Raw genomic sequence first — 17,809 nt, 5'->3', positions numbered from 1 at the left:
ATCATAGTTGCATGGATCCCATTTGATATATGCTAGGTTTTGACGTCACCTCAGGGAATATAACTGCGTTGTATTGTAAACTGTGAGATGACATTCACTGAGGTGACATCACTTGCTGCTTATAAGTTGCGTAATCGTGTAGTTTACTTGATGTACACGCTTGTGTTTGCATGAAGAATTACGCCCTTGCTTTATTTTTCCAAAATGTTTCTATCATGAAGTAGATGGATCAGAGCTGCAGCAAGAAATTTGGGTTAATGTCAAAGCCACGATGTATGCAAGCTCTCATGGAGAATCTACATAGATGTAATATATAAGATATTGACGGGTCTATCTTTTGATAAATCACATTTCAAATCCCCACCGAAGCTATATTGTTCCCCTCGGGAGAATATTTTCCCTTGGGAGAATATATTCCCTTGGGGGGAATATAACTGCGTCAGGGGAATGAAACGTTATATTCAAACATTAGGTAGGCAGTATCAGTATAATATTGCATGAAGAAGACCCTGTGAATATCATGTATATTTTGTCAATTTCTTAGCCCTTGACATTTTTCTTTTAGAATCATTTAACACATTCTTTTTATTTCATAAATGCAAACACTTGGGTCACCATTTTATTGGACTCTGTTCAAACTCCTTTTCAGGTCATTACCACAACTGATATTTATCTTTCATTGACACAAGCATTATATTCTTATTTCTTTTTCTTTGTTTGTATTTGTTGTTCACAGTCTGCCATCATCAGCAATCTAGCCAACAAGCTTTCAGGACGGATAAACCAAGAAGACCAGCCGTCGACGAGTAGAGCGAACAGCTTACAGAGGCATTGATCTGCAATCCTTATCACCCGTTGAACTGAGACCGTTTTCACCAAGTTTTGTTCACTTTCATGCATATGCATCTCAGTTAACTTCAGATGAACAACGACCCTAGACTCCTAACGTCACGTTGTATATCCGCACCACCGATACTCGACAGAAGCATATGATGCAGGGATTATACATCCGATGACCTGGAGCAGAAGTGTGTATTCATTTGTTCCTCAGTTTAATAGTTCGCATTCCTTGTTTGGTTGAGATATATGCAAATAAAAGGCTGACAACTCTCTCACGTTCTTCACATGCTACTAACGTCTCTGTGGATTACTTTTGACTTTTACCTCAATATCTCTGTGCTGATCATCCATGTTGACCGACCAGGCTAGTCAGGCTGCTATCGTCAAGGGCACCTGCTAGAACCCCAAAGGGAGCATTCCATCAACCAAATAGTCACTGATTTTCACTTATAGCTTTTATAAGCTACTGAAATCCTTGCATCTTATTGGCTCAGAGCAAGTTTGTGAAAATCATTGCTTCATTAAACACTTTCCTGTTTTGGGTAGCTCATATCTTGCGCACTTGAATATTACATCGGTTCACAAGTGGATGCTTGGCACAGATGAATTAGATCTAGGACAGTACTGTGAAATCCTCAAGTTTTCTACCTACATGTAATGTATCCCCCAAATTCTTCTACAAACCCTTCTCTGTTAAAAATTGTTTGATTTATGTCTAAGTTGCTCTCAAAGGAATGTTTTGAACCTAAGTGTTGCTTTGATGGCCAATTACTCCAAAATAACAAGTTTACTGAAATGGAATATGAAAAGAAAATAAACCACATAACATTAGAAATTTTAGTAGAATCAGATGTAGAATATTAAAAAGGATGGCTAAATTTTACGAAACAGGTGTGAGAATGAGAGTGCTGGCTGATAATGTTGCCTACTTGCCATTGGTTATATTTATTTGTTTTAATTCATTTTGGGTTTGGTTTGGCATTCAAAATAGATATTAAAACAAGTTTGAAGTTGTGCTACCTCAAGTGATGTTCGTGCAGGCTCCAATCCACTTCACTACCGCTACACTACGCTCCACCTACCCGAACATCAAGGTCCAAAACTCGCTCTGATACTCCGAGTGGCAAAGGTGGGTCTGAGCTCAGACCCTTGCGCTTGCGCATGCAATGTTTTGAAATCGGCAGCAAATTATTTATACGTGTGAGGAACTCGATGTTGGCTCTAAATCACCAATTTTGAGGCTAACCAGAGGATGGATATGGCGTGAAATTAGGATGAAAAGTAAGAAATTAAGCTTCTCGTTCTTTTAAAGCTAGTTTCGGCGTAGGATTTTTGCAATAAATATGCATTTTTTCCCACCTGTGCCTCTCGGAGTATCAGAGCGAGTTTTGGACCTTGAGGTTCGGGTAGATGTAACGGTAGTGTAGTGGAATGGAGCCTGCATGAACATCACTTAAGTTAAAGTCGTACATAACCAAGTACGTAGGAACGCTGTTGCCCGATTCAATATCTACTCTGTAGCAATACATGGGATCACCTGATCTCATGATCACATGATTGCATTCTTTCATAAATCTTCCTCATCTCATAATCCTCCACCTCCTATCTTATGTTGAAGATAAATGAAAAGAGTTGAGATGCTCTTGAGTAACCACACTGAACGTAGAAAACTGAAGTTTCTTGGTACAGCAAGCCAGATTCTGTTTCTCAATAGGCAGTATGCACAAATTAATGTCACTTTGAATATACTAAAACTTTCTAAAGTTGAAATGTGCATCTATAACAGAGAAAAATAGCTCAATATCTGCCAATATACTAAAAATATTGTGGTGTTAATTAGAAATAGAAAAATATAAAACAAATCATGATTTGAGTGTATATTTTGATATTCACAGTGACAGTTATGACTTTTTTTCCTCTATCTCTTTCTCCGAATCCTTTAATATTCTTCGTATTTTTTTCCATTGATGTCTTTCTCTCATTTCTCTTCTCTTCCCATTCTCTTATTCATTTTTTCTTTTTCATCCTTGACTTCTCTCATCATTTCAAGCATCAGGGTATATATCTATATATGTACATATATAGATAGGTAGATAGGCCGATAGATTATCTTTGTCATTTGCAAAATCATATCAACAAAGATTGTACAGATTTTTATCACCAAATGATATCACTGTAAATTTATTCTTATGATTGGAGATAATTGTCAATTATTTGTAAATGTGTGTATATATTTTGGATATAAAGATGTATAGATAAAGTTTATAGTACTAGATGTAGAATTTATAATAATTTTTCGCCTATGATATGCTAGGTGTGTAGGTGTGAATGTGCTTTGTAATGTGTTAATGACAGAAAGACATTTATATCTCATTTATAATGTGTTAGTGACAGAAAGACAATTATATCTCATTTCCTCTAACTCTTGAGTTAACGTCTTTTTGGCTTTTAACAGATGATGTAAGTCTATTTTTATTTAAATGCAACTCATTTATTCATCAAGTGCAAATTGTTTATAATTTCATTGTAAAGTGCTTCAATCATGTTTCAATCAAAATTGGCTTTGGATTTTGTTGCAATTTATTCAATATTTCATCAGTGATTATTATGTTTATTAAAATAAGTTATTGAACTATATGTTTAGGTTAATATATAATTTGTAAAAAATGTATGGGAACTTCTGGGCTCTTGTTCCGTCCTCATGGCTTTCTTCTTTACTGATACTTATCCAGTTGAGAATGCTTTCAACCCCTAACCCTTTGAATATCTAGCCTCTGGGCCCTGTGACATGAATAGGTGCAAGTAATATTTACAGTCGATTGTAAGTTTTGGTTTGCAGTAATCTTGCACTTATGCCTGATTGTGCAAAAGCTTGGTATATTTTATATTACAAGACTCTGACATGATAAGATTAGTGTCAAGCTTTAAACAAAAGTTTCACACCAAAAATATTCACAGAGCTTACAGATATATCATTTTCGTGAAATCATACAGAGATGTTTTGTGAGTCATAGGGCGAGTGGCACATCCAGACGTTGGTTCAAGATACTCAATGCTATTACTTGATATTTGAATGTATTGTTGCTGGAGATTATTTGTAACATTTGGCATTCTTTCCAATACAGAAAGAAAGTGACACAAGTACCGGTAATGCACCATATTTCGGTAAATATCAGATTGTGATGGTTTTATAGTGTTAGGAAAATGATACCAGCTAATACTTGTTTGATTCCATATGTATTGGATGACATTGTAAAATGTATTAAGTCTTAATCATGGATAGCTTTATCAAACAGACCTCAAGTAACAGATTTTTTTTCCTCTTTCATTATTTTTTTTCATTTATTTTGAATCAAGCTTTCATAAAGCAAGTCTTGCAGTGCCCCTGTAACCAGTAAAGTTGCAAGCGTTCTTGTTCAGGGGAGTGACTGAACTGTTATACCAAGGCCCCACTGTCGCAATGCGCACCACATTTGAAACCATGGACTGTATCGTGGAGTAATTGTAGTGATCGTATCAGATCTCGTCAGGTATTGAGGTTAGTCGTGGCAATCGTTGTGACTGTGAAAAAATTGTTAGATGACTCAACAGTTTTCAGGATCAGCTACGAAAGGCCAGTCATAACGGATTGCATGATAGTTGGAACGAGGTGTAACAATTGCATTTGCTCCTGCAACAATTTCTCCTATGGGCATTTCACACAAGAAGCCAATTATTGAATCTGATCAGCTGAGAGCAGATTAGTCTGTAATAATCACTGTAAAGTGGTGATAATAATGATATTTCTTATGTACATGTACCCAGGGTAGCCACTCTAGCTTTTATGACCTGTTATCCCAGCTGGCCGTACATAACATCATGTTATTATTACCCCTCTCCATTTATATGTCATCGTTCCCATTTTTAAAAGTCTTTAGAAAGTCTCTGCCGTGAGATCGATCCCATGACCTCCCATTCATGAGGCAAGAGCTCTACCACCGAAGCACCAAGTCAGATGAAACTTGAAATGCTCCCCATGTCGCAATAGGCATAGTGAACTCTGTTGTAAACACTGCATAAAAATGTTGGAAATTGATTAATCACATATTTATGTAATATCCAAAAAAGGGCTGTCAATATTCAAACATGCTATGGTAACAGGGGGCTGTTTCATAAACTGTTCGTAAGATAAGAGCGACTTTAAGAACGACTGGTGATCCTTTCTTACACGCTAAACCTTTCGCCAATGAATATACCATTTACCACAAGAAAGGATCACCAGTCGTTCTTAAAGTCGCTCTTAACTTATGAACAGCTTTCTGAAACACCCACCAGTAACTGGAGTCATGTGATTGCTTTGGATTATGGTAAGGCGTATTGGGACCCAGATGGGTGTTTCATAAAGATGTTGGTATGTTAAGAGCGACTGGTTATCCTTTCTTATGGGAAATGGTGTATACCAAAATGTTCATTGGTGATGGTTTACTAGTAGCGCATAAGAAAGGTTTTCCGGTCGTTCTCAAAGTCACTCTTACCTTACAAACAGCTTTATGAAAAGGCCCCCAGGTCAGGTTTGTTGTTATTTTTTACTGGACAGAAGAGCTATCATGATTTTTGGAGAGGAAAAAAATTGTATTCTCAAGTTATTGTGACCTTAAATTGGATTAATCTGTCATGTGTCAATAAGCTGTCTGGCTTATGTTCCATGTATTTCAACCAACAAACAAAAGGCAAGTGAAATACATGAATATATTTTTTTTTGCCTCAAAATTAGTGATTTAAGAGGGTATTCGGTTTTTAACTTCTTGATAAGCAAACATAATTTGAGGAGTGCCCATGATGTAAGGAGGCAGGTTGTAATAGAGGAGATAGGGATATATTTATATACAACTATCCCATGAATATATGTATTTCATAATCCACCGAGATTAACACAAATTCAGCAGTCTCAAACTTCAAACACAATTCCCATAAAACATTTTTGTTCTATTATTTTACTTCCAAACTTCACATTGGTAATTTTTTTTATATTCTGGTGAAAATTACAATGGTAGGATTGCATTTTGGTGCTGTCATTTACATTTGTACCAAGCTCAACAAACATTTCTAGTAAGCTTTATTGCCAAATATGTTTTTGTTTATAGTGAAACAATAAATATGATTTCATATGAACAGTCGGCTGCATCCAATGCTATAATCATTTCATGTTGTTATCCTATGTTATATTCAACTTCCAATCCCATTCTCTGTTAAGTTTGTCTGTTTATCCGACTCCTTTTTTACCCCCTCCCCCTTTCTCTCTTTCCTCTCAATCTATTCTGCCCCCTTCTCATTTTCTCTCATTGTAAAAGATTTTGTTTCATCTAAGGTTATTTTACCAACAGGGTACATCGTTTTAAAAAGGCCTTCCCTACATCATAAAAAGAAATACGATTACTGTAATCTCAAACCTACTATGACTGCTAAGGCATTCTACAGGAGAAATGTGATTTACACTTTTACTTTTAAAATTGGGCCATATCTGGCATTTTAGGGCCAACATTACTCTTTCATTTGGTTTTCTGTCAATTCTGAACCACCAAATCTTCATTATGAAAGAGAAAATTTCATCCTGACGAAAAGTTAATTGTAAAAATAGCATAAAAGTAATTAGAAAACCTTGGTGAAGATTTGAGAAAAATATATCAAAGATTGACAATTTTTTCTGATGTCATATGCGAGCGACTTCCCTATGTATCATGAAGTAGAAATCAATGAAATGTCATTTAAAAAAAAAAAAGTTTTTATTGTACCATTAGAATACCAACAGACAAATCATCTAGCATGTGATCCTGAAAGAAAGAAATTATGGGGCAGCTTCTCGTATATGACGCCACAAATAAAAAAAAACCTTACTATTCTAATAACTTTCTATATATATTTTTGATGGATTTTCCTAAAACCCTCACCAATATTTCTTACTTTCGTGTATTCCATAAAGTTTTCAAAATATCACTTTTCAGGTCTGATTTTAGAACATTGATTGGCGAGTTAAGTATGTCTCAATATTGATTATAAAACAAACTGCTTAAAATCACTTTTTCATAACAGCAATAAAAAAAATTGCCTCGCGATTTGGGCTCGCATCAATGGTTAAAAATATATTAACTGATGCTTCCTATTCATAATTACATAAGTGCTCGAAATGTCCAGTCTCCAGGCCATGACCAGATATTGATTCAATAATTAAATGGTCCCTTTTGTTTCATCTCGCGCTTAGCATGAGGGATAGGAAGATAGTCATCATTTTCATATGATGACATGTCCTAAGGATGTCCCGGTCCTATGTCAAAAGTCAAAGTAATAATAATGAAAAATATCAGCTCTTAATTAAGAGCAATTCATATCCACCTCATATTTTTCCTACAAAGTGCTTGAAACATAGAGCTGAAATTGAATTTTTCAGATCGGAATATCAAATAGTTGAAGCTCGTGCTTCTCGGTCACTTTGATTTTCATGATAAAAGATATATTTAGAATGCGTAGATTATAGGTCTAGACTGAAACGCGCGCGTGTATATTTATTAAGATACTAAACTTGTTCTCTATTTAAATCATCCAGTTTCGGATCACAATATCAACAATTTTCTGCTCGCCCTTTGTGCTTGCATTATTAATGTGGGAACATCTACTATTACTCATCATTTTCATGATTTACAAAACATAAATAGAATGTCCCGTGATCGGGTCTAGGCTCGATTTTTTCTGCTCGCGCTTCGCTCTCGCATCAATAATATTGTTTAGTTATATAGCTTTATTGTTTCAGGATTACAAAAATTTATTATTTTTTTGAAAATCTTCATGTAGAAATTTCATTTTTTTCAGCTTGCGCTTCGCGCTCGCATTATTTGATTACTGATATATGTAACGTATTCATGGCCGAGTGCAAGCAGTCCTTAACAGGTACCTCAATTTTCGATCCGTTCAAAACGTACATAAAAATTGTATGCTCGCGCTTTGCATTCGAATTATTAATGTAAGGAAGATGCCCAATTACTCATCCTTTTCACAATTTACAAACATGAATATAGTGTCTCGTTCAGTAGGTTTAAATCTCGAAACCTTCCGCTGGTGATTGGCGCTCGCATCAAGTGATTAATTTCACTTGTTTACAACACAAAAAAATTTAGTCCATTGAGATGGGTGTATAGAATGGTTGTAAAACTACCCCTATAGTGGATCGGAGCACGGATGATTCTCACCTTGTGAACAACCAACAACGGCTTTCAGCCATCTCCAAGAGAGAGAGATATATATATATGTATTTTCTTAATGCTAGCAGATAGCGTCTAAGCTGTTGTAATCAAAGTGGTTTACGAAAGATAAAGGTGACCAACAGAAAATAATATTTGTAATGATGCAAGACATCTTAATAAGTGATAGTTTAGTCCATGATTACCGAGTCACATTGTTCCTTTATTCGTGTATAAAACGTACAGTGAATCTAGCAGACCACTTTCAGCATAATCACATAGCATAGGCTATGGTGTCTTCGAATCACAACATTACATCTCTCCCTTTTTTCAGAGATAAAAGCTTAACCTTTTGTCTGGTATAATATGAGACATAACATTTTAATTGCATTGGGCAAGTGTTGTCATGGATATTGGCTAAACATTGTTTACTTCGAGATTTCAAGCTCTGGTATCTAAAATATTGTCTGGTATTCTAATTATTAAAATTGTGAGCTATTGACTGATCAATAGACAAATATTTGTTTCAGGTTTTGTTTGACTACACGTTTGGCTGGTATGTATATCAAATTCAAAACAATAAAGACCTATAGCTAGAGAAAACAAAACATCAACAAGTTGACTACAACTACTGATACATTATGCATACTGTACATTTGTAAATTAGCAGGCTTCATACATAATGTCATCTCACAAAATTGGCTGTATAATTTCCATACATCCACCTCCTCCTCTTAAGGGTGAAGAAGTGCATTTTGTAAACAAACACAATCTTGACAGTATCAACCTTCAGACTCGAATATATGTGGGATACATGAATACATTTGAAAAAAAAAAAACATCATAGTTGACACATTAAAAACTTATTTACAAGGAAAACAATGTTGCCTAAACAATTAGGAATAAACCTGTAATAAGATACCAGTATACGGAACAAATTCAAGATTTTCTTTGCATAATCAAAAATATCGTGGTGCACATGCATTGCCTTCTCTTTCTTATGTGTGAATCAAGAGGAAAATCTGAAAGATAGAAACAATAAACTGTGAGAAAGAAAATTCTGCCTTATGAATTTTTTTTTTCCAATGTAACATGCACCATGATAAGTGAATTCCTTTGAGAAAGAAAAAATACACAGATATGGCAATAATCAAATTTCGCATAATTATTCTGTAAGCCTTGTGGTTTGTAATTTTCTTGTTATGCAAATTTTAAAAACAAAAGCAAAATCCTGTGTAGAAAAAAACTACATGAATCAAACATACATGTGATCGTTTGAAAGCATTCAAAACAAAAAAAATCATGATGTACATAAAGAAAATAAAATGACACAATATCAAGCAAGATATTATCACTGTCTTGTCCGTTCAAATGATTATTGTTTTGTCATTTGGCCTGTTCTTGGCTAGAAAAAATCATCGTAACGCCTAGGGCGTCTGCGTTCACGGATTGGATTTCTCCGTGGAATGTCAGGCATTTGCTCATTGTCTTGTTCATTGTCAGAGCAGTCAAAGTCAGAGTCAGTGTTATCCACAACTAGAGACATATCTAGCACCTTAAAGAAAGAAGCATTTCGAGTTATTGTTTGCTTTCCACGACGTGCAGTGATCATGGATCCTTTGGTGCTGACAACGACAAAAGGCTTAGGGTCAAAAGGGGTCGTGAACTTGTCGACGTAGCCATCACGCTTGACAAGGACTTTGTCACCACATTTGAGTGGCGTCTGGCGCATCTTCATGTGTCGCTCCGCGTTTCGCTTCATTCGCGATTTATTCTGACTGTCGCGATCACGAACGCGTGAATTTTCAACTTGACGCGGAACTTCGGGGAGACGCGTACGCAGTGGACGGCCAAACATCAGTGTCGCTGGTGCTTCGCTAGTGGTTGCATGCGGGGTAGCTCTGTAGTTTCGAAGAAACCGGTATAACTCCTGTTTCCACGATTTGCTCTCAGCGACAGCTGTGCGGACGACCTTCTTCAGGGTACGCATCAGGCGTTCAACTTCGCCATTGGCTCTCGGCCAGCGGGGTGTAATTTTCCTGTGAGAGAATCCGAGATAATGTGCGAATTTTGCAAATTCTATGCTATTGTATGGAGGTCCATTATCGCTTCTGACAACTTCTGGGACTCCAAACATGGCAAACACGCGATCTAGCTTCGGGATAACCGCTTTCGCCGACGTGGAAGTTACGATTTCTACAACGGGATATCTGCTGTGGTCATCCACGATGACGAGTAAATGCTCTCCGCTGGGCAGATCTGCGAAATCTATGCTCACATTGACCCATGGACCGGAAGGTAACTCAGACATATTAATTGGGTCACGAAGATTGGACGCGGATGTGGCTTGACAAGGAATACACTGCTTGATTTTCCTTTCAACTATGCGGTCGATTCCAGGAAACCAAACCTTTTCTCGAAGGAGCTGTTTCGTCTTAACAACTCCCTGGTGACCTTCATGCGCGATATCAACAATACGCTCTCTTAGCACCATTGGAACCACAATGCGATTATTGCGTAGAACGAGATCAGAGGTCGCGTTTACTGTGAGATCATCTTTTACAGATTTCAGGCTAGCGATTTCATCATTACGCGATTCTTTCACAACCTTTTCCCATGAGCCTGATTTGATCGCTTCCATGCATAGATTGAGACTTTCATCAGCTTTGGTTGCATCCTTGATGTCTTGCAGAGACATCATTTTTGGCACCGCATGCGCACTGATGAAATTGATATGCTGCTCAGCAGCCTTCTCCTCGCGGCTAGTGGTTTGCGTGGACGGTAGCGGGTGTCGCGAGAGATAATCGGCCGGATTTGTCTTGCCCGGCTCGTAGGTGACACAGAATTCATATTCCTGCAACTTCAAGATCCAGCGCTCAATACGCGTTGGTGGCTTACTATTCGCGTTATTGAAGAGACTAACGAGCGGACGATGGTCAGTAATCACCGTGAAATTACTGCCATACACGTAGAGATGAAAGTGAAGAATCGCCCATGTGATGGAAAGAGCTTCTCTTTCCGTCTGCGAATAGCGTTGCTCAACGGGTGTCAGGGATCTGCTCGCGAATGCGATCACCGATGTTTTTCCATCCTTGGTTGTCTGTGCAAGTAGCGCACCAAGACCTACTGGACTCGCGTCGACGATCAGCTGCGTCGACTTTTCGGGATCAAAGAACGCATTTGTGGATTCCTCCGAAAGGCTATTTCTAATCTCCTGCATTGCTCGCTTGTGTTGCGAAGTCCATTCCCACTTCACCTTGTCCTTTGTGAGATCACGAAGTGGAGCGGAGAGTGTAGCCAGATTTGGGATAAATCTGCTACAATAGGTTACAAGTCCGAGAAGACTCCGCACTTCCTGCACATTAGTGGGGTCTTGCGCAGAAGCGATGGCCTGGACTTTCAGCGGATCAGGTGAGACACCATCACTGGAGAAAACATGTCCGAAGAACTCGATCTCACGCTTGCCAAACTGACACTTCTTTCTGCCTAGTGTCAGGTTGCATTCTCTCAGTCGTTGTAGGCAGGCATGTAGGCGCGTATGATGCTCTTCTGGCGTGTTAGCGTAGATCAGAATATCATCACTGATATTCAGGCATCCATCAAGTCCTTGCAGGGCAGTCTGGATCATGTGCTGAAACACCTCAGCAGCTGAGTTTACTCCAAAGTTCAGTCTTTTGTATCGGAAAAGACCGACGTGCGTAGAAAACACTGTCAGGTGTCTTGATTCCTCCGATAGTTCTATCTGGTGATAGCCTGCGTTCAAATCCAGTTTGCTGAAGATATTTGCGCCATTCACCTTCTGGATAATGTCATCAATGGTAGGTGTGACATGCCTTTCCCGCTTAATTGCACGATTAGGGGCACGCATGTCAACGCAGATCCGAATACCATTCTCACTGTTAGGCTTTTTCACAACCTGGATGGGTGATACCCAGGGAGTGGGCTCACCTTGTACTGGCTCGATGATGTCAAGCTTCTTGAGACGATCAAGCTCTTTCTCTGTCTGCTTTCTTACATGAAAAGGTACGCGGCGATGTTGGTGAGTAACTGGAGGGACATCTGGGTCTACATGCAGCGTACATGTGGTTCCTTTCAGCTTACCGAGTCCTTTGAAGAGATCGGCATACTGGTCCTCCAGATCAGTGGCAGATGGAATCGCATATGTAAGTGCAATCATGCGAAGTGCAATTCCCGTATTGCAGCTCAGAAGGGTGTCGCTGTCCCCTTCAACGACATGGAAAATAGCAGTGGTCGTGTTATCTTTGAAGCTGATCGTGCACTTGAATGTGCCAATTGTTGGCAGCGGTTCATTGCTTCCATAGGAAAATATTTTCACCTTGTGTCGATTCCTGTTAAGTTTCGGGCAGTCAGATAGCAGATTGTATGTTTTTCTGCTCATGACGTTGACAGTTGCGCCCGAGTCGATGAGAGCTTGAACTGGAGTGTTGTTTACGCAAACTGTAGCTCGAGGCTGGTCAGTATCCGATGAAGAGAGTTGGAAGACATAGTCACTATCACTGGTCTCCTCTGCATCCTCTACAGATGTTAGCGCATTAGCCTTGCCTCCGCCTTTCACCCTCTTTTTCTGGTCTTTTGTAGATTTCTCGGCAGATTTGCAGACTTTTGCAAAATGATTGGGTTTTCCGCAGGCGTTGCAGGTCATTCCTTTTGCAGGACACTTCTTGGCATGCGGATAGCTCCCGCCACAGTGATAGCATTGTTGCTTATGATCAGGAGTAGGTTTGGGCTTGGCCTTGCCCCATGAGCGACTCTGCTTCTGCTTTCCTGCAGCTGTACGGAGGTGATTAGCTTCTGCACGTCCTACATGCTCAACCTCCTTTGTGCGGGTTTCCGATAGTGAGATGGATCGTGCTAGTTCGAGTATCTCTTCCAGCCCGCGATCTTTCTCCAGCGCCTTCCTCCGAAGCTGACTGGACAGGCAACCCTCGATGATTTGGGTTTTGAGTTCCCGCTCGGCATCCGTGAAATTGCATCGCTCTGCTAGTTTTCTCAACCGAGTGCAGTATTGATCAATGCTCTCTCCCTGCTGCTGACGTTCCCTTCTGAAAATTATTGTTTCATACAGGGTGTTCTGCTTTGGTTGGAAGTACGTTTCCAACACTCCTAGTACCAATGAGGTCCAAACATTAACATGTATGGACCTCATAGGCGACATTACCCAAAAATATGGGTTAGACAATGCTGTTCTGATTTCCAACCCAAGACTTTGGTAAATGTACGCCTTAATACAAATTGGAGTTACGTGATATGACTTTCATTTGTTGGGGAGACATTAAAAGTATTAATTAAGTAGTTCAAATTAAAATATATTATCATTAAACTTACATTTCAGGCCCTTTTTGTTGATTTTCGGTGAGCGTTCCACACAGCTGCGACGAGTGATCAACTCCGAAGTGATACGCGAACTGGTCAGCTGATCGGTCAGGTGATCGGTAGATTATCTTTTTGTCAGACGTTCATAATTTATGTAAAGCGTATCAATCTTCAGTATCTTGATTCCAAAGTATCAGTATTGCAGATAAATGTCATTATTGATTGGAATCAGTGGCGGATCGGGGGGGGGGGGGGGGGGGGGGGGGTGGGGGTGAGCATTTCTGCCCGATCCCCCTATTGAGATTTGTAGTAAATATTTTGGAATTAAATACGTTGTTCATACTAGTTATGCGACCCCTCTCTTATGATGATCACAGCATTATTTGTAATGGGGATATTTCGTTCATAATTATTCTTGTCTCTTCTTTCTCCTTTTTAGCCTTTTTTTGCTTGTTAAAACCTTTTTTCCTTTTTTTTTTGGGGGGGGGGGGCTCGCCAAATTTTACGTGGGTCAAAATTACCTTCATTTTTTTAGTGACAATCTTTTTTCATTTGTCCAGTTCTACGCGAGACAAAATTACCTTCGATCATTATTATAGTTAAAAACTTTTTTTATTTTTTATTTATTTATTTATTTATTTTTTGGGGGGAGGTTGCCAAATATCACGCGAACGTTTGTCAGCTTTTACTGTTTTATTCGACTTATAATCAAATATTAAATGGGGCTTACCACAGTTTTTTTTAAAGTCAATTCATAAGAATATTCCTCCTCGGGATTTGAGCTTTCTTTCATGAAATATCAATTTTTTTCATGATTACCAAAAATACTTAAAATTTTTATCGGTGTATGCCTATAAAGCTTTAGCTCATGCGTTGCGCCTGCCATATTTTAATGCTGATCAACTTTATGCTTTTAATGAATTCCTAAAAACAATAAATTCTCAGATCATCAATTTTGTCGCAATCGAATAATTCGATTGCGTCTCTCTATCAGTTTTGAATATTCATAAAAAATATCAGCTCGTGCTTTTTGCTCATAATATTTTGATTAGTAAATTCTTCTCTTATATAATCGAGTCGGATAGATAGATAGATAACTAGAGAGAGAGAGTTGGGGGGGTCCCTCAGCTACTTGTCCTCGCTTATTTGTTATTATTTGTTATTATGCTCATGTTGTGAGAGCTTTGTGTTTTCACATTTTTTTCTTTTTCAACCTTTTTATTGTCTCGGAGCTTCCCTCTATTTCTTTACACTATATTATAATGTAGTCCTGTTTCAATCATTGGCGGCGGAAGCCCCAAATTTTAGTAGGGGACAACCTAAAAAATTTTGACAAGCAAAAAAAAGGCTCTCAACCCAAACATTTTAGGGGGGACGTAGGAAAATAAATTGACAAGCAAAAAAAAAAGGTCAACAACAAATTTAGGGGGGAACGTCCCCGCTTCCGCCGCCTATGGTTTCAATTCTTTTTTTGTTCTCATTTCAATGAAAACATCATTATTAAACTGACGTAGAAGACTTTATTACGAAATTTTGACATTGTTTTGTTTCATTTGTTTGGCTTTCTTTTTTTCTTCTCCTCATCTTCTTTTTCTTCTTACTTTTTCCCTTTCCTTATTTTCTCTTCAGTATTTCATTCAGGTATCCGCCAATTTATACAACATCAAGCATATAGAGGCGGATAATCAGTGAGGGAGCATGACGGTGTGCCGCTCTAAAAAAAGGAGGAATATTGGAAGAAAAAAAAAAGAAGAAGGGATGGGGAAAAAATAAAGAAAAAAAAAGATGATGATGGCAATGACGATGATGAAAATTATCTTGGTGATGATGATGGTTGTGGTGACGGTTGTGGTGATGATGATGGTGATGCTAATGATAGTGGTGATGATGATGATGACGATATGTAATTTTGTTATTTTGTCTTTGAAAAAATTAAGTAGTGCAAAGTTGAATTCATTTAAAGTTTATTATGAAAATAGCAGAAAAAAAAATTGGTATGCGTTCGAGGAAAATCCATCCCCCACCAATCTTTTTCAAAGGTAAGATTTTTTTTTTGCCCGGGGGGGGGCCACTTCCATTCACGAGTGGATACCATGCGCGACCATGGGGTCTCGAAAAGCACCCTAAACACGTAATTTCCATATTCTGAAAATGCACCCCTTAACAAGTATTGGCGTGTGAAACCCTACCCTTAACAAGTATTGGAAACAAAACGATACTCTTGGCAAATATTCCCTGAAATGAACCCCTAAACAAGTACAGGAATGTTTTATTGTTACGGGTCCTTCGGTCGTCGGCTTTACCTTATTTGGTTTAGTACGACCCCACCTTCTACACCTCGCGCAAATCGGACTCTAAACACGAAGTGTTGGAGCAAAAAGGACATCCTTTATAAAACATTTTGATTTTGTTTTATCATCCCCGCAAATTAGACCCTAAACACGACGGTTTTCCTAGCGAATTAATAGATACCCTTTTTTCGTTATTTTTGTGTTTTTGACACCCTTATCACGTTACGTAGGTAACGTGCCCTATCGTGAAAAGGACATCCTTTTTACGTTTTTTTTGGTCGCGCATGGTATCCACTCGTCAATGTAAGTGCCCCCCCCCCCCCCGGCCCCCGGGTTTTTTTGTGACGGCGTAGGCCTTTGCAAGCAGCTATTATTATGGTAAAAAAGTAAATGAAATGTCAAGAAATACATGATAATGATTTTTATGGTACATTTTAGTAGGCCTATATCAATTCATACTTGTTATCAAAAAGAAAAAAGTGGGTCGTTACGGACCATTAAAAATGGGAAATTTGGGCATTTTATATTTAGGATAGAGCAACTGCTCGTTATAGACGTCACAATAAATCAAGCATTCTAAATTCTATCAACTCCATTTTTTGTCAAATAACACCTTCATCGATATTTTGAAATGATTTTTCTCATATTTTCATCATCTTTTTATCAGGGTGAAATTCCCCTTTAATTTACAAAACAGATTCGCAAACAATATCAAGAGTAGTGGGAGGCAAGGGTGGAAATCTAAGGTAGGGGACCAGGGGCTGGAAAACAGGCAAAAAAAAAACAAAAACAAACTAACAAAAAAAAAAAAAAGGAAGGTTTATCACCCCCAAAAGAAGGTCGTCTCGTCCAAAATACATGTTTTACTTCGATTTAAATGATGTAGGCCTATTTCTTTCCATCATATATAAAAGAACAAAAATAGTAGGGGGACATTTGATAATGTGCCCCTACTATTTTGGGTTAGGGGAAGTGTCCCCCTGGGATTTGCGCCCATGTGGGTGGGGGGTGCTGCACCTCCTTTCGGAATCATTATGGAACAGTGTGAATAGTCGCTGTGATTTCGATCTCATACCTATAAAAAAAAATAGAACAAAAGAACGCCTTGACCACAGGCCAAAATGCCTAACAATTTTTCCGCGGCATTAACAACTCTCGTAAGGGGCGCTCCATTTATAAATAGAGTTGCATGTGTAGCTGTCTATGGCAACAGAATCCATCGCAGAATTGAAGCCAGAAGCGTGGGAATTTGGCAGAAAATTCAAAAGAACCGGTGAGTACCGATTTAAGAGTAATTATATATTCATTAACATTTATTGAATCATAAGAATAAAGATTTTTTACGGAAAGAAAGCTTAGTTCTAAGCTAGGGCTGCCCAAATGCGCGTGAGTGGAGTCTCAGTTTCTTAACACGGGTAAGTATTGCGGTGTCGCCTAGAGTGGTTTCCAACACCTCTTTGGCCTTGGTATATGTGTTGTCAGTGGGTTTGAGAGTCTGGAAGACATCGTCCAGGTCTTCTCCCCCGTAGTGTAGAAGTAACGCCTTCTTCCTGCCATCATCTGTGATGCCAAACCCTGTCATAGCACCTTCAAACCTCCTAATCCATTTCTGCCAGCGAGAAAATAGCGAGGAAGGGTCGGAGTGGACATCAAAATTGGCCAGCGTGGGCATTGATGTCGCCATGATTGTGAAGTGATAAAGAGTCCCAACAGCAAACGTGTAAAGACTGATAAGCAATGGCGAGGAAGATCAACAGAGTACTGGAAAGCGTTCATAAAACTTCTCTGTTGTAAAGCTCGCACTCCATCACACACGCGTACACGTGTCACACAGGAACTGAGACAGTGCTGATAGTGCAGAAAAACGAAAGTTTGAGATGACGAAAATGTTCATTGTAGGCGCTTACCCATCGAAATTCGGGAACAAACTAACAGTTAATGTAGGCATGAGTTCAAAACTCACTCGTCGCCAGTGTAAAGATGCAAGACATCTTAATAAATGATAGTTTAGTCCATGATTACCGAGTCACATTGTTCCTTTATTCGTGTCTAAAACGTACAGTGAATCTAGCAGACCACTTTCAGCATAATCACATAGCATAGGCTATGGTGTCTTCGAATCACAACATTACA

General features: G+C 38.6%; 2 protein-coding genes across 2 annotated transcripts in view; one reads left to right on the top strand and one right to left on the bottom strand.

The window, feature by feature from the left end:
* Positions 1 to 4,939, top strand: part of LOC121417354 (krev interaction trapped protein 1-like) — a 50,332-nt gene extending 45,393 nt beyond the window's left edge. Inside the window, exon 15 of the mRNA XM_041611037.1 lies at positions 737 to 4,939. Within this exon, the coding sequence (XP_041466971.1) occupies positions 737 to 835 (99 nt within the window). The 3' untranslated portion in view covers positions 836 to 4,939. The remainder of the gene's footprint in view (positions 1 to 736) is intronic.
* A 4,517-nt stretch (positions 4,940 to 9,456) lies between these two features.
* On the bottom strand, positions 9,457 to 17,514 carry LOC121431078 (uncharacterized protein K02A2.6-like). The gene is made up of 2 exons (XM_041628560.1): positions 17,119 to 17,514; positions 9,457 to 13,162 (listed from the first exon to the last, which is right to left on the bottom strand). Exons 1-2 carry the CDS (start codon positions 17,358 to 17,360, stop codon positions 9,457 to 9,459), a joined length of 3,948 nt encoding a protein of 1,315 aa, XP_041484494.1. The 5' UTR covers positions 17,361 to 17,514.
* Positions 17,515 to 17,809: the final 295 nt, after the last annotated feature.

This window comes from Lytechinus variegatus, chromosome 1, assembly GCF_018143015.1.
Source record: "Lytechinus variegatus isolate NC3 chromosome 1, Lvar_3.0, whole genome shotgun sequence".
Lineage (NCBI taxonomy): Eukaryota > Metazoa > Echinodermata > Echinoidea > Temnopleuroida > Toxopneustidae > Lytechinus > Lytechinus variegatus.
The sequence above is the reverse complement of the archived record's forward strand: the minus strand, read 5'-3'. Positions and strand labels throughout refer to the sequence as shown.